The 17,906-nt window shown below is 43.5% G+C and overlaps 1 protein-coding gene across 9 annotated transcripts in view; it reads left to right on the top strand.

Annotated features, from left to right (window-relative positions):
* SYNE1 (spectrin repeat containing nuclear envelope protein 1) overlaps positions 1–17,906 on the top strand; it is a gene marked incomplete at its 5' end in the record, with an annotated part of 433,140 nt that overhangs the window by 279,027 nt on the left and 136,207 nt on the right. For 5 of the 9 annotated variants that reach the window (XM_080941780.1, XM_080941778.1, XM_080941782.1 and 2 more), the window contains 4 exons: positions 4,494–4,664; positions 4,860–5,021; positions 14,941–15,135; positions 16,561–16,734. In XM_080941780.1, the coding sequence (XP_080797906.1) occupies positions 4,494–4,664; positions 4,860–5,021; positions 14,941–15,135; positions 16,561–16,734 (702 nt within the window). Of the gene's footprint in view, positions 1–4,493; positions 4,665–4,859; positions 5,022–14,928; positions 15,136–16,560; positions 16,735–17,906 lie in introns of all 9 variants that reach the window. The other 4 variants (XM_080941779.1, XM_080941776.1, XM_080941777.1 and 1 more) reach the window with 1 other exon arrangement.

Raw genomic sequence — 17,906 nt, 5'->3', positions numbered from 1 at the left:
GGCTGAATCATTAAGTGTGATTGTCACATAAATTATGGGCATCATGGCAAGTGACACATGTCACCACCTCTACTGAGCTGGTGGTGGAGGGAGCAGTTAGCTCATGAAAATCATAGCCCAATAGAAACAAATTCATTCATTCAAATTGAAGCCTTTTAAGGTCCTTTTAAGGTCTTATGGCTTCCTAAAGGTACCATAGGCATGGGGTACTGTATGCCAACAGAGAACACAGGAGTATGATTCTAAGGCTCAGTTCACATGCACTGAGGACAGTGGGAACACTGACCAGGTCTGACTTTAAGTATAAAACCTTACATTCATATTAGGCTTTTAGTTTCTATAACATGAAGATAAACCTTGTTTTGGGCTGCATTTTAGCCTATCTTGTATTAAATATAACATATTCTAAGTGGTTTGCCAGAACATTTAGTGAGACATATATGATACAAGCAAAATGCTTTCAAAATAGCCAAAACTTTTAGCGGTGATAAGCCGTGATGTATTTTTAGCCAACAAAAAATTTGACAGATTCTAATGATGTTGCTCAGAAGTTATGTAACTGCTCGGGAGCGGAGATAATATTGAAAGAATGCACTAATTAGAGCAAGTGTCCCATAGACGGAGCTAGAAATCCATCACCTGAAAAAAAAGGTATCTTTTATTATATCACTTTGGTTTTCAAGCCAAAGTGTTGAACATGGACCTTCTGTGACAAAGAGAACAGTCATCCGAATTTAAAAAAAGGTCGTAACATCAGTGAGGCATTTAGATGCTATGAGAGTCTGCTGGTAGAGGCTGACACAGTTCTGGGGAAGTTCTTAAGTCAACTGTTCACCAGATACATTCTGAGCTGGGTACGGTGGCTCACACTGCAACCCTAGCCTTTAGGGGGCTGAGGTAGGTCTACGCTGAGGTCAACACCAGCTTGAGAGCTATGTAGTGAGCTTTCCCTCTGCCTTGAGTTACAAGAGTTAAAAAGCCCAAGCTCAAAACTAACAACATCAAATCAAAACAAAAGACCCCTGAGCATTCCAGGCACGAGACTTTGTGCCTTAACACATAGAACAGAAAGGTCAACAAGGATGAAATCATAACAAGAGTAGCAAGAGGAAATTAACAAAGAAAGGAGAAGTTCGGGGCTCCCTGGGAGATGTAGGGAGCTGTTGCCCAAGTCCTGAATTAAAAATATGAATTACTCATCCTTGGATGATATGGTCTCTTTCCTGTGGTCATGGATGTCACTAGAACCAGAGGAGATGTCTATAGTCGGCTGGTCGTATATGGAAATGATTACATAATATTCTTATACTTTTCAAGGGGAACAATTAATACTGATCTTGACACTGCATGCTATGGAAGCATATGTCTTTTCTAATGTTTTTTTACTTCTGTGCTGCATCTTGGGAAACACTTCTAATACGCACATGAGAGCGTCCAGTATGTCATCACAAAACACAGGCACGTTTTCCTTATTATTAGTTGACATCCATGATAATCACATCTTAAGCTGAGCTAGATTTGGTTCCCTATGGCTTGGCTTTTAACACGTCGTCTCCTTGATCAAGAGATGTCAGTTAAGTCCCATTATTAGGTAAACATCCAGAGAGGGACCCCTGTTAGTAAGTAGAGGTGACCTAACTTGGACTTGACTTTGAGGATGATAAGAAAGAAATAGCCACCAGAGCCTTGGCCTTGTTTAAGCAAACGAATCTACAGACCGCATCAGTTGGCCGAATGTTCCCAGGTTACAGTACATCAGAGAGCAGTGAGAAACCATGGCAGCTTGGGCAGCAATGCACTAGATTTCAGAACTAGCTTTGAAACGCCAGGAGCTTCTGGAGGATGCCCTTTAGCTCCCGTTTCCAGACCGCCAATGCCATCCGAGTACAGAATGTGCACAGCCATCGGAGGAAGAGCCAGATATAGTCACTTCTAAACAGCACACCCGTGAAGGGGCTCTGTGCTCGCTCTTTCTGTAAGTAGATCTCTGTTACATAACAAACAGATTTACCCCTCACAGTCAGTGTGTTCCCTCCTCTGTGAGAGTGGAGAAACCAGGAGGCGTCATCAGAGTTTGCCACAGGCTCCTCCTCCGCCTCCTTAGACTCAATCTTGATCCCACAGAAGAGTTAAGAGGAAGATTGTGTCTTTTCATTGGCTTCCAGGTCAGAAGCTCCATGGGGTCACAGCCCTTCTGTATCCAAGCTGCCCCCACCCCCCGGACCCCAGTCCTTCCTCAGCTCCTCCTGTGAGGAAAATGGATAGCAACACAAGATTACAAGCATTAGATACTCTCTGTATTTATGTTTGAAACGTTATCCCCTTCCCCCACCCTGCTCCCATCCCCCCTCCTCCTCCACTTGTCTTCACAAAGGTGCACTTGCTCCTAATCCCCCTCCCCAGTTTCCTATACTGGGAAAACATGCCCTCCATGAACCAAGGGCCTCTTCAAATGAGATGTTTAATCATCACTACTTTTATGACTAGAAAAACATGGATCAAATTGGAGTCTAATTTTTTCCAGATTTATTTCGTTGGGCATCTTACACTCAGACGCATGAGCACTGAGACACACATCTTTAATGGTGATCCCTTGCTATACCAAACATTGAGGGTAGCCGTTATTTATAGGGCTCCTTAGTGATTTACTCATTGAGTTCAGGTAGATCTCCCATAACAGACCCAGGTTTCTCACACACAGAAAACGATGAGCTTTAAACTCTATAAGAAACCAGTTGTCATGTAGGCATGAGCCATATACACATAGAACCAAAAAATAATTATTAAAAATTGCATTCTAGATTTCTGGGGGGGGTATTTATAATTGGGTATGTAGTTGAGAAATTTTATGTCATTTAAAGCTGGGCTTTGTTTTTTCAAGTTGGTGACAGCTGCAGTCTCACAGTTGCATCTTACCCAATATTCCAAGACTTCTGCTGGCACTCAGTCCAGAGATGGAAGCAAGCCCACTGTTTTCCCGCACACACACATCCCTACCAAGAACCCGTTGTTTAAATTAGGGGAAGTAAGACATCACCAACGACAGCGATAAGAGAAAACACTTAGTGTCGGTGTTCCCATGTAAAACTTACCATTTTTTTACGGAACGCACTTTACGGAATTTTCCATTTAAGATTTCAAGCTCGTAGTTGACTGCGGGTCACGGAAAGTGTAGAGAAGAGAGCATGCGTGACTGCTGTGACACTTCTAATGTCTATGAAGTGAATTTAGGTACAAGATTCATTATGCATGGGGCCCCTGCCTGCTATTTTGCTGAACACACAGAACATGCTCAGAAAGCATTATGGGAGTCATTAAGGAGTCAGAAAGGCAGATGATGGGGTGGCCAGTGACCTGAACTACTTTCCTCTGCCTCCCAAAATGCTGGGACCAAGGAGTGTACCACCACTGCCCGGCATAGACTGCTCTTTTAAAATGATTAGTTTCTTAGATTTTTTTCTACCATTTAATATTTGAAATAATTATTTTTGTGTGAATGATGCACTCACAAATAGTAAAATATGGCCTCACTTACAAAATGAATATTTCCAGATTTCTTCTTCTTCTTCTTCTTTTTTTTTTTTTTTTTTTTTTTGAAACAGTCTCCTTTAGCCCAGGTTAGCTTCAAACTTGGTATGTGCCTGGTGTACCTGAGACTAACCTTGAACTCCTCCCAATCCTCCTGCCTTCTACATTTAATCCTTAAAAATCAAAACAAACAAACACCCTCCCATGTGAACTACATTTTGGAAACTAGAGCAGGTAGAACTCATTCCTTTTCTATATTTGTTCGATGCAGGCATAGTAGTAAGTTAGAGGTATACTAGCTAAATCAAGGCACCCCATTAATTAGGAATACCCTGGTTAACTAGAGTATACTTGGTTAATTGGAGATGCATTGGTTATTTGAGTGGTGCTGGTTAAACAGAGGTACCCTGGTTATGTAGAGATACCCTGGTTAAGCAGAGGTGTGCTGGGTAGAGGTGTTCTGGTTAAATACGATATTCTGGTTAAGTAGAAGTGTGTTGGTTCATTAGAGGTGTGTTGGTTGAATCGAAGTGCGCTAGCTAGTTAGATGTTAACTAGAGACATTCTAATTAGGTGTAGGTGTGCTGGTTCAATAGCAGTATGCTGGTTAATTAGAGGTGTGATAGATTGAACAGAAATAAACCTGTTTAATAGGGGCTACTGCATAAATAGTTTGCATTGCTATATTACCAAATATAAAACAAGAAGGTGCCTTGGCAATTTGAAGCATTGGTCTTTTCATATTGATGAGGATACTAAAAAAAAAAAAAAAAATTGTAATGCACTTGTTATTCTTAAAATCTTTATTTTTTTTAAACGTTATTTTCAAACATCTTAGCCTACTGAGTTCATAGCACTCAAAAAATGAATGTAAATTATAGGCCTTCCCTCTGCACCAAAAGCAGTTTCCTAAGCACACTGAACTTGCCTTTCCTTCCCACTCTGACACGATGCTCTCCACCCAGGACATTGCGTACTACCAAGCTCTGTCCGCTGAGGGGCTGCAGACAGATGCTGCCAGACTTCCCCCCAGTGCGGCTGCTGCATCCCAAGAGCTGTATGAGGCAGGACTGGAGCCTTCAGCGACTGCCAAGCTGGGTGACTTACAACGCTCCTGGGAAACCCTAAAGAACGTGGTAAGCCTTTGACGCGTCAAACTGGCCCGGCTTCTCAGACACCTACCTCTCTGGTCTTATGAAATACGTGCAGAGAGAGAGTTACACATCTAGGAGACGGTCAGATACCCTTGAGTAAAGCTGTGAGGAAAGAAATGTCACAACCTGCAAGATAAGAAGCAGGAAGCCGTTGGTAAGGTCCCTTTTCTTGTTCAGATCAGTGAAAAACAGCGGACGCTCTATGAAGCTTTGGAACGCCAGCAAAAGTACCAAGACGCTATCCAGTCCGTCACCACCAAGATGGAGGCCGTGGAGATGAAGCTGGGCGAGAGCCTCCAGCCCAGCCGGAGTCCAGAAAGCCAGATGGCAGAGCACCAGGTAAAAATAGCAATCCCGATGACTTCAGCTTCCTGTGTGATGGAGTCGGGGTGCACTGTAGCTGGCCTATCAAGATCCTGTTGGAGTGAGCAAGGTTCCAAAGGGTGGGAGTTGCCGCCACTCCTCCAGGCTGGGATCTAGAAAAGAAAAGAGAAAATCAGACCTGGATTCTAATTTTTTAAAAAACTACATGCGTTGGTGTTGCTTTGGGATTTTTTTTTTTTTTTTCTGATACTGGGTGTCCTTTCTTCTAGTTGACGGGTTGATTTTATTTAGTTGTGGGCCACTATTGTAAGAATAAATATGAATTATGTCCCAAATTGGCCTCATCTGGGAATGACACCCCCCACCCCCCACCAGGCTTCATTGTGAAGGAGTTCTACATTTTCATCTTGTGTTCTAACTCTAGTCATTTTTTAAAAGCTTATGTAAGTTAGATAAAGTGTCAGATGTACGTGAAGGAGCTGATCCCACAAATCTAATTTAGAAAGATGATGTTAAAAATACATCAGCTTAAAATCTATCCAAAGACACACACACACGGGAAGTGGGCACTTCCAGTGAGACTTGCAGTATAGAGTTCCCAGCCGAACATGATCAGTACTTTAATGTCACTTATGTGGCAAAACTGAGGTCTAAAGATGTGGAGACCTAGGTTCATCTGGGTTCTGAGTCCACAGGACATAGGAAAGTGCTTCCTAATACTAATCAGGACCCACGAACATGTGACAGCCCCCCAAAAGGCAAAGGGGAAGGAAAATGTCTTTAGTTATTAATTGACCTATAGCACCATATGTTGGTGCATGATGCTTTTGCACAGAATCCAGGTTCAGTTCCTAGCACCCTTCTGGTGGTTCATAACTATGTGTGACTTGAGTATCAGGGATCTGACATGTTCTTCTGACCTCTGTGGGTACCAAACACAAATATGTATGTGTGTGTGTGTGTGTGTGTGTGTGTGTGTGTGTGTGTGTGTATGTGTGTGTGTATGTGTATATATACATATATACATATATATATATATATATATATATATATATATATACATGCAGACCAAACAGTCCTAGACATAAAAACAGATCATCACACATAACAGAACTAAAAAAGCCAGATGTGCACCAGTAATTCTAGCACACAGGAAGTGAAAATGCAGTCCAACAAAACCAGGTCCACTTAGAGTGACCCATCACAAAACAGAGCAGGAGCTGGAGAGGTGGCTTGGTGGTTAAAAGCACTTCCTGCTCTCCAGAGAACCTGAATTTAGTTTCAGAGTGATTCAGATGCCCTCTTCTGGCCTCTTAGGACACCCCCACACATGTGGCACTTACTTACACAGAAACACATGTACACATAAATAAACAATAAAATGTAAGTCTTAAGAGAACAAGGCATCAGTTTTAGTAGAAGAGAGGGATAAAAGCACAGCATGACAGGCATGTCTATTAGAGACAGAGCAGTTTTAGAAATGAGGCTACAGGACTGGGGCTGTGACTCACATGTAGGGCACTTGTCCAGCATGCTAAAATTCTAAGTCTGATCTCCAGGTTGGACACAGGCACACACACGCGCACGCACACACACATTTCTCTCCTATACTCCATTTGGAGTCTTCTATAAACATGAACTTCATGGTTTGCAGACATGTGCTGTTTAGTACAAATGCTTTCTTTGTAATATGTGGCCTTTCATTATAAGATATAAATGCACACAATCCATCTAAAGATGGTGTATCGAGAAATAGTGGTTTCAGGCTTTTGAAACTCTTGTAACTTCTTAGGGTAGGTATTAAATACACACGTTAGACCTATTGTAGACCTTTTGACAAACATTTTAGATACCCTAGAGTTCCCCGAAGTCTGCCCAGCTTGGGAAACATAGCAATAAAGACATAAACGTAAAAGTAGCCTTGGTTTTATTAGATTATAAGAGTCATGAGGACTACCCAACACTCAGTGACTGTTACCATGCTGTTTACTCTGACTGTTATCCATTGCTTCAATAGAGCACTCTCACCCCCCAGATACCCCTCTCCCTTCTAGAGGGGCCACAGCGTCACGTCCTTCCCTGACGGTCCTGCTTTCTTGCTGTTGGTATCACCTCATTCATGGATGAAGGCTTCCTGGTAGTCCTTGTTCTTCAGTCTCGCAGTCCCTTCCCTCCTGTTGTCTCCAAACTTGGGCTTCACCATAACTGGAGGGAGTAGTTTCTGCCCGCCAGCTTTGGTGGGCTGCCTTGTAAATGTCTGCTTTTTACAAGTGTCCAAAGAGAATATGGGATGAGTCATCTAAGGGCAGTATTTCAAGAATCACATGCTCCCAGTGATCTGGGAGAAGGTTTAATAGATTTCTTTTGTCTGTCTTTAGGTTATCTCTACCTCTGTTGAAGGCCTACCATCCTTATCATCCCTATAACCTAGGTAACTGAACACTGCTCCCCCAAGACGTTAGTGGCTCTTTCAGGAGTGATGCTCTCTAAGAAAACAGGGTCATGGTGGATCATGGTGGATTATGGTGGTGCATGTCTTTACCGAACACGCATATTTTAGCTCCAAGCAGCACCTCCATCTCCCTGTCTATCATTATTAGTATGGAAATGTATAATGTACCTGAAGCAAAGTTGTTGTCCAAGGATTCCATGGAGAAAACACAAAATTGACCATTTATCATCTTAGGTGTAATTTTTATTATTCATACATGCGTACACTGTATTTTGATCATATCTATCCACACTCAGCCCTTGACTCCTTCATGAACTTCTTACCATGTCCCTTATCCAACAGCACATCCTCTCTTCAAAGCCTGCCGAGTTTGGTCAGTGCCACTCACTGGAGCACAAGCAACTTAACAGGTGGCACTTCCACAAGGAAACAAAACAAGGCACACATTTCTCCCTGCTCCAGCAAGTTTCAGCTGCCGAAGCTTCTCAGTCACGAGAGGAAGGGTCTTTGTGAGCTCCTTCCCCTATCTGGGTGGGAGTTTGAAGGGCATAGCCGTCAGGTCATGAGTGCTGGTGACTCCGATGTGCCCAGCAGATGCTGTTCCCTAACAACACATTCTAACCGCTGGCTCTTTCGGTCTTTCTGCCTTCTCTGCACTGTTTGCTGAAGCGTGTGCATGTGTGTGTGTGGGGGGGGGGCAGTGATTTAGACATCCCATTTGAGACTATTTAGGATGAGCAGCCCACAGCTAACAGTTCTCTGAAATCCGATCAGCCAAAATTGTACATTATTGCTAAGTATTATGAGTCAGAAAGATACCAAGTAACGTCTCTTGCAATTGAGCCATGACTCTCTGTACTTTGCTAGTCCCGAGGACAGTGCCTCCTGTTACCATAGTGAGAAGACATAGCTCATTTAATGATGTAAGTAAGCAAGCCATCAGGGCTTACATAGCTTCTTAAGGGCCTAATGGAGGATGAGGAAACAGCGCATGTGTAATTCTATGCAATGGTGTATATACCCCTCCCCCCACTTCCTTCCTGAGCTATCTTTGTTCACCTTCAATGTCTGTTCTGAAGTTCTACAAATTCTGGGACAAAGCTGCCCACGTGAAGAGCTAGTGCCAACACACCACCTAAATCTGTTCCTGGAGTCTGGAATAGTCCTTCATAATAGATTTTCTATTTCTAAATTCTGGCTGAACAGTGTTGGAAAAATCCAGTGTGCTTTCTATACGTTAAAAGAATGGATAGAAATTCTTTGCTTCTCACTTATTTTCCTGTACTCTGTCATAAGGATTATTATTTGTTAATCTAATTCTTACAAGGCTCCTCTAGACCCGTGGTTCTCAACCTGAGGCTCTCGTCCCCTATAGGGGTCACAGGTCAAACATACTGCATATCACATATCTGCGTTACAATTCGTACTCATGGCATAATTACAGTTTATGAAGTAGCCACACAAGTAATTTTATGTCTTGGGAGTCACCACAACATGAGGAACTGCACTAAAGGGTTGCAGTTTGGGGAAGGTTGAGAACCCCTTCTCCTGCCTCACCGTTCTTACTCAGTTTAGTTGAAGCTTTCAGGCCCTTTTCTCTCCAGTTAAGATCTCTACAATGTATGAAGGGCACAGGGCCCAGCACCGTTCGTTGAGCTGGTGATGTGTGTTTGAATGTTGTACCCTGTAGTTGGGATTTGAATCTTCTTCTATGATATATATATATCATTATATATATCTATATATATATCTATAATATATATATATATTATTGACACTTGAAAATTTCACATTATGCTCCCCAATCCCAGGCTTCCCATCCACCCTGTAAGCCCCCCAAAGGAAGTAAACACAAAAGTTATAAACAAACAACAGAAGACGTCTCACTATGGAAGCTGCAGGGTGTCATAGTGTGCCCTTTTACCCAAATGGCGTGCAAATGTTCACTGCAGTGAGTCATTGGTCTGGTTTGAGGCCCCTGGCTTCTGCTCCATTATCAGTACTGGATCCTCAGAGACTCTTCTGGGATATCCTGCTATTGCCCTGAGTCATGGAGATCCTGCAGCTTTGGATCTGCAGGATCAGCCCTTTCACACACTCCGGCAGCTCATAGGTGGGGTAGATGTTACCACAGGCCAGCTCAAAATCCTAGCTCTGAGCCCAGGTGAGAGCTCAGTTTGTCAGCCTGCTGTCAGCCTGCCAGCTCTCCCAGGCTGCCCAGGTAAGGGGTAGGGGGCCGGCATTAGGCATCTTTGCCACACTCTGCTCAGTGACAGGCTCTAGGGTGAGTTCTGGGGCTATTTTACTCTAACAGATAGATCGTGGAAACAGTACTCAAAGGTATACCCTGAGGCTTTACGTAGAGTGACTATTTTTCTTTTGGAATTGAGTAAACATGAGTTCCATGTAGCCCAACTATTCAAGGATTGGGCTTTAGTGACGCTCCAAGTATTTATCTTGTATTAAAATATTAGTGGGTGGGTATCTTAATGGAGTCGGTATGATTTCTAAAACTTAGTATATATGTATATATAAGTATATGTGTGTGTGTGTGTGTGTGTGTGTGTGTGTGTGTCTGTGTGTCTATGTGTCTGTGAATTGTGTAATAACCAGAAAGAACAACACAACTCCTTGTTAATTAAATCTCAGTGGACTTGGCCGATCAGGGATACAGTGAAGTCATATATAACATGTGCACTGATCAAATCCTTCCTCCCTGGCTCCTCCCTCTTTCTCAGATCCCTTTTCCAAGTCCTTGTAATCTCTAGCCTCTTGTCTAACTCTGTTCCTGTCAGTCCCAAGTCCTCTTTACCACCACACGTCAGCGCCAACCCAAAGAGGACTCCATCCCTCTCCTAGGTTTGCATCAGGTACTGAGGGTCAGCTGCTGGCCATGAACTCCTCTCTGAATCATGAGCCTGGAGGTGTGTTTGACGAGCAGATGGATGTCTTTATGTTACTACAAAATGAAAGCCACATAGCAAAATTAATCGAAGCATACATCTCACCCACATTTAAAGCGGTTATGTCATACAAGCACCACGTCTATGTTTGTAAAATGTTTTCATCACTCCAAATAAAACCTTCCCATTTGTCCCTGAGCTTGGATGCTGGGCCAGGAGTTGGGAAGGGAGGACTTCCCTTAGCAGTGCAGAACTGACAGTCCCAAGGAGCCAGACCGTGCATTTTCTTACTGAAGAATATTCTGAGAAGGAGAGAATAAGGTAGAAACAGAAGCCAGTGACTTCACCACACCCCTGATCAGCCAAATCCACGGAGTTTTAATGAGGGGCTGTGTTTTTCTGCTCATTTATTATATGATTTAGGTACCAACTTGATTATGAGTTAGACTTCATTCACTTAGATGTATTGAACACCCCCTAGGCCAACAGCCAAAAGACTGGATTTTTATAACTGTGTGATTTGAAAGCCACCTATAAGTGGTATGAACACCCGTGTGCTGCAGAGAAAACAGAAATATTATGAGCTATATAGGGAAGGGGGTGGGGAGTAGATTAAGTGACATCTAGCCTGCCTGTAGGCTGAGAATTGGAATAATAGCATGTGGGTGGGAGGAATCATATGTACAGCTGTAGGAAGGTAGAGGAGAGTGAGGGGGAGGGTAAACATGGTTTAAAACCACAGAGGAGGAGGAGATATAATGAGGCTAGTTTAATTATAGAGGAGGCTAAAATCTGAACAAACAATACCGAGTTTATATATATATATATATATATATATATATATATATTTGACAATTGGGTCTTCAACAAGTGATCACAATTAATGCATGGGAATACTTTAAATAAACAATTAAAGGAGTCAGTCTATAAATTTAATGAAATTTCAAAAATATCCATCACTCCCAAGGCTGCGCATGGTGGCCACACCTACAGTGAGTCAGGGATTGCACATTCAAAGCCACCCGTGGATTAGAGGGTTTGATAAAAGATACTGCAAATATAAGAAAACTATATCTCAAAAGAACAGAAGTTCTAGTTGGGTTCAGTGGCAAGGGCATACAACCCCAGAATTTGTCAGGCAGAAGCAGGAGCATCATAAGTTCGAGGCCACTCTCTTACACAAGTTGGAGGCCTGTTCTGTGTAGACCCTGTTTCAAAAACAAACAGACACACACACACAAATGAACAAACAATCTCCACCCAGCCCCAGGAAGGGAGAAGATGGCTAAAGTTGAAAAAAATAAGTCCTACCACCATAGAGCACTGGTTCTCACCCTTCTTAAGGCCGTGACCCTTATATATAGTTCTTCACACTGTGGTGACTCCCAACCACAACATCATTTTCATTGCTGTGACTGTAATCTCGCTATGGTTATAAATCGTAGTGTAAATATCTGATATTCAGGAGATCTGATCTGTGACTCTCACAGGGGTCTCCACCCACAGGCTGAGAGCCACTGGCTTCCAGAGAATCGCAAAGCTCTAAGGATGGAAAGAGAACATCTTTTGCAGGGCAGCGAGCTTCCAAGAACAGATGCATTTGGCTCATAGCAAAGATTATACTGCAAAACTCTCTAGAGAGAGGAGAGGGAGAGAGGGAGGAGAAGGGAAGGGCAAGGAGCGAGGGAAAGGTGGGGATGCTTCCATTTGTAGCCACACTAGAGACAAAGAAATGTGGTAAATTAAACAGGAGACCCGACTATGAAGTCAGCATTAAGAAACAAAGCGATGGTGCTGACCATAGTACCACAGCGACGAGGTTTTTTTTAATTTCTGATCCATCGTATGCTAACAGTTTTTCAAATTAAATAAAATTCTCTTTATGTCATGATGATGCCAGTCGGTTGTAAAGTTTCTTGATACTTGTACTCCGTATTTCTATCTCATTATACACCTCTCTAGAAGCTTTTGAAAAACCAGCACCATTCCACTTATTAACCATGTTCCCAGAGGATTCTTTGATCTTTTGTTTGTTTAGATTTGAGTCCTGGGGAGCCTAGAGCTACAGGATGCTAAGCCACTGAGCTACTTAATGTTCCCCACTCAACATCCCTTTTAAAGATGAGGTGCCACATGGTAACTGTGACGCAGTAGGCAGAGAGGCAGAGTTTACTCAGACAGAACACACAAAGCTTAAACTATTAAGGGAAAATAGTATTCTGTAATTAAATTTAAAACTTCTGTTTTAGCGGGGTGTGGTAGTGTGTGCCTTTAAATCCCAGCAAAGGCAGGTGGGTCTTTGTGAACTGGAAGCTAGCTAAGGTCCACATGTCGGTGCTGTGAGTTCCAGGACAGCCAGGGCTACACACTGGGACCTGGTCTCAAGAAAATAATAATAATAATAATAATAATAATAATAATAATAATAATAATATAATAATAATAAAAACCAAATCAAACACTTTCTGATTATTGAAAGGCAATATTAATGAAATCTTTTTGTTGTTACTGGGGAAACACCGTCGGAGCAGACAGTTCAAAAGAGTAGGAGCAGATGTCCATAGTACACAGAACCAAAGAAACAGGCACCTAGAATCCAACATGTTTGAGTAAAACATAAGGAAAGACTGCAGTGGAGATCAAGCCCAGATGTAGCAGGCAACCACAAAGGAGGGTTCAGTCTTAAGCATCAACAGGAAACTGCAGACTAAAACTCTGTAGGCTTCTACTGGGAACCTACTTAACATCTTGAAACTAAAGTGATTCACAGAGCAGTTGGCAGTAGGGTGGTAAACAAAGTTGAAAGTGAGGAGAAAGTAACTCCAGAACAGCTCTCTGTCCACATAGCAGCTTACTGACAGTTTACCTACCCACAGTGTGACTAGGAAGCCTGAAGGCAACCACAGGGAAGAAGTCTAAAGGGCCTTGCCGTGTTCTGGAAATTCAAGTTATTTCCTGGTCAGTGTGGTAGCATCCTGGAGGTATACTGCTTGTGAAGAACCAGGGAGCCCCGCCCCACTTCCTGTTCGCTTTGTGATGCCGTGGACGGACGTGTAACAACCAGTTAAAATTCAGTTGGTCACACTATTAGGGAAGAGGGGTGTTTCTTGTTAGTTTTAATATTAATTTAATCACTTTTTAAATTTAATTATTTTAATTAACTCTTTAATATTATTTTAATTGTTTTGATATTACCAACAGTGCCTTCTGAGGAGGTACTGTGCCTACTGTGATGTCTGCAGTCTATGGCAGGACTAATAAAAGCAAAGGTATTAGTTTGGTGCGTGTTACTTCACTGGGCCACACTAGGTTTACAATATGCTGTTTAATTTCTAAGTAGGAATGTCCCATGTGAAGACCCCAGTCTCAAAAAAACTAAATAGAAGGCAAATAGATGGGGATATATGGATGGATGGATGGATGGATGGATGGATGGATGGATGGATGGATGGATGACTGGCCTACATAGGACTGGGGATGTACCATTAGCATTCCGACTGCCTAGCACAAGCCCCTAGGTCAAATCCCAGCACCAAATGAACAGACCATTTAGTAGTGTTCACCTGCAATCTTAGGGGAGACAGGAACCAGGAATAAAGTTACCCTCAGCTATAAAGAGAGTTTCAGGGCAGCCTGGGCTACAAGGAACCAGGTCTTGAAAAAAACAGGACTGGGTGTGGTGTTCCACACCTTTAATCCCAACACTAGGAAAGGAGGTATCTGGTCTCTTGAGTCCAGGGCTATATAGTAAGACTTTATCTCATAAACAAACTAGACCTGAATTAATGAACAGATAGTGAGTTAGTCATTCCAAAATTCTTTTCCTTTTAAGGGCAGGGCTGGGAGGCAAGATAGACAAGGTGGCATTTAGGAGTTACTTTAAGTCACTCTCTTGTTTAAGGATTAAGCAGAGAGCTTTGTTATCTTGTGTGGTGACACTGGGCAGTGTGAGGGGACTTGATTGTCATCTCTTCGTTCCTGGAGTGTGTTGACAAAGGCCTGGCTCTTTGGTGACAGGGAATGTCACCAAAAACCCAATTTGGGTTTTCAATCTGTTGTTTTGTGAGCCAGTAAGGGAGCCTACCCTAAAAGTAGAACCGTCTACAATTGCTATTTAAAGATATATAATATGGTTGATATGCCATTGAATGTGCAAGCTGGGTTAGAGCTATGCCTTGGAGGTGGTCAGCCTCAGAAAGCATTTCAAACCTTGGCAGACAATCCTGGAGAGAGCCAACAGCCCGGAAGTTAACCCCAGGAAAGTGCGAGTGTTTGGGTTAGGTACAGAAGGAAGAGAATGAATGTGGACGTACTTGAAGATTCCTCTCCTGTTACCAATGAGGCTGCTGGAAACCAGAAATGCTAATTAATACGTTCAGAGCCATTTAACTTAGTAACATCCCCAGCATCCAGATCAGAACTGTCCCGGCTTTCAGCTCTGCAATGTGATTCTGAAAGTTAAACGAGGTGACAGTCCTGCCTGTTGGTGTGAGAACCTGCCGCTGACCTCACACCAGGTGTACGGTGGGAAGGCCTGGAGCCCTCAGGCAAGGGCGTAATCTCACAGTCTTCCCCACAGGCCCTGATGGATGAGGTACAGATGCTGCAGGAAGAGATCAGTGGGCTCCAGGCATCGCTGGCCGAGGAGCTGGTGGCCGAGTCTCAGGAGTCGGACCCCGTGGAGCAGCTGGCCCTGCAGTCCACGCTCACTGTCCTGGCTGAGCGAATGTCGACCATCCGGATGAAAGCAGCGGGCAAGCGGCAGCTTCTGGAGGTGACCGGGGCCTTGGGGTTTCAGGTCCTGCTTCTGAATCAAGTGTTCGAGCCTGTTAGCAGTTCTGGCTACCGATGTGAACTACATGGGTTTTCTTGTTTTAATTGCTGGTGTCTTTCGTTGTTGTTTTTTTTTTTTTTTTTTTCAAACTTTTACCCTCTTTCCCTCCTCCCTCCCTCTCTTTATCTCCGCCTTCCCTCTGCCCCTTCCTTTGCCCTTTCTCTTCCCTTCCCTTCCCTTCCATTTCCTTCCCTTCCCATCCTCTCCTTCCCTCCCCCTTCCTCCCCCTCTCCCCCCTCCTCCTCTTTCCTTCCACCTTTGCCTCCCCCACCCTCCTTGTTGAATGTGTCTACCCTCATATCTCCGTATTCTCACATGTTCTTGTTCCCATCAGACTCCTTTGTCCACCTAAAACGTTTTAATTCTTGTCAGGGTGAGGGGATACCCGGGGGCCCCTACCTGCTCTGAGAAGAAGGGGAGAGGGGGTGATGAGGAAAGGAGTCAGGGAGGAGTTGACCTGGAGGTGGGGGCAGTGAACAGGATGTAAAGTGAATAAATGAAAACCAAAATTAAATTTAAAAATGTTTTACTTCTGTTCCCATGTCATATATATTCCGAGTTTTATAGATCTGTGTATGGGGACCACGTGGGAGGGAAGGTTATAGTAATTGTCTTTCGCAATAGGCATAGTTCACTTCATATAATTACCCTCAGTCATGTCAGCCTTTCTGCTAGTGATGGCATTATATTGTTAGTTATGGCTGTAAATAGTGTCATGACAATTACTAGTGATGCAGTTTTTAAAAGGAGGTATTTAAAGGACCTAAAGGTAACTTTTTCATATCTTCATATTGTCTTTACTCTATGAAAAATGTATGTGAGGTTTCAGAATAAGTTTGGCCTGAATGTTTCATCATGAATTATTTTCAAGAATCCAAAACACTTGATAGCCTAAAACTCTGGGGCTCTGCCTTATTCCAACACAAGTACCACTGGCTGTTCCTCCCCACAGGATCAACTGCCTAAAGTGTTGCTCAGTTATGTGGGGAAGATGTCCCTCAGTCAGCTGCTGTCCCAAGCATGCTCTCCTTCGTAGAGATTGAGGTTCAGTGTCTGCTGCTATGGACCAACTGCTTCCTGTCACTGTCTAATCCTTGGCGACTTTCCTCATTCCCACAACTGCCAGATCCTACAGGAATCTCAAGGGGCACATACATTCATGGGGTGGGGAGTGGGTGGAGGAGACTCATTACACGCTAATGTCGAGACACAGAAACCCCAATCTAGTCTTCTGAGATGTAGTCTGAGCCTAGGTGTTTGTTTGAGCATGCAACCAGGGCTCGAGACCGTTTCTCTGTCGAACGGAATCTCTAAGTTCTCACGGCTCAGTGCTCCCTCCATCTTGCCTTCGTTTCGATTCCTCAGGAGAAGCTAAATGACCAGCTGGAGGAGCAGAGGCAGGAGCAGGCTCTGCAGCGGTACCGCTGTGAGGCGGATGAGCTGGACCACTGGCTGTTGAACACAAAGGCCACCCTGGATGTTGCACTGGGCACACCCCAGGAGCCCATGGACATGGATGCGCAGCTGGTGGACTGCCAGGTACAAAAGTGCTCTAGAGCAGTGGTTCTCAGCCTGGGAACCGAAACCCCATTAGGAGTCACATACCAGATACCTTACCCTGTATATCAGATATTTACATTATGAATCAAAACAATAACAGAATTATGAAGTAGCAACTAAATAATGTTATGGTTGGGGGTTGGGGGTCGTCACCACTACACGAGGAGTTGTATTAAAGGGTTAGAAGGTTAAGAATGTTCTGTAACATGAAGGAAAGGAAGGAAATGTCCCTATATCATGAAGGACATCTTAAAAAATACAGATAATATACTGATAAGGTCCCAATATAGACATAGGAGTTTCTACAAGTCTGAGACTTTATACATTTACAGAGTCCATCATTAAGGCAAAAATAAAATTCAGACCTGGAGTTGGTTCTTAATAAACATTGCCAATGGTACGTAGACTTTCAAATTATTCGGGGCCCAGAGAGATGGCTCAAAAGCCAAGACTTCTACTCTTCCAGAAGACCCATGCTCAGTTCCCAACATCCATACCAGGTAACTCCCTGCCTGTAACTCCAGCTCCAAGGGAGCCGGTGCCTCTGGATGAGGGTCTGCATTCACATGCAAATATGCACAGTCACATAACTAAAAAAAATAATTCTAAAACATAACTAAAAACAAAAAGAACTTTTTGAAGAAAATTTCAGCAAAGTGGATTGCATCTCTAAGTCTGTATTTCTGGTACTTGATATCCAAGCTGTTTTCTCTTATAGTTCTTTAAGTCTTACTTTGTAGTTCTCCTGACCCAGAATGTATTAGGTAACACAGGCTGGCCTCAGACTCATGACGATTCTTTCTTCTTAGCTTTCTATATGCTAGGATTACAGGTAGGAGCTATCATATCCAGCCCTCTTCTCTGTCTCTCTCCTCCTCCTCCTCTCTTCCTCCTCCTTCCTCCTCCTCCTCTTTCTCCTCCTCTTCCTCCTCCTCCCTCCTCCTCCTCTTCCTCCTTCCTCTTCCTTCTCCTCCTCTCTCTCCTCCTCTTCCTCCTCCTCCTCCTTCTCCTCCTCCTCTTCCTCCTCATCTCCCCCCCTCCTCCTTTTCCTCTCCTCCCTCTTCCTTCCTTCTTTCTTCTCCCCTCCTCCTTCCCTCATTCTCCTTCCTCCTCCCCCTGCCCCTCCCATTTGAAGCAAAAAGGCAGAGCTG

This window comes from Micromys minutus, assembly GCF_963924665.1.
Source record: "Micromys minutus genome assembly, chromosome: 30".
NCBI classification, from domain to species: domain Eukaryota; kingdom Metazoa; phylum Chordata; class Mammalia; order Rodentia; family Muridae; genus Micromys; species Micromys minutus.
Note: the sequence above shows the minus strand (reverse complement) of the source record. Positions and strands in the feature narration are given on the sequence as shown.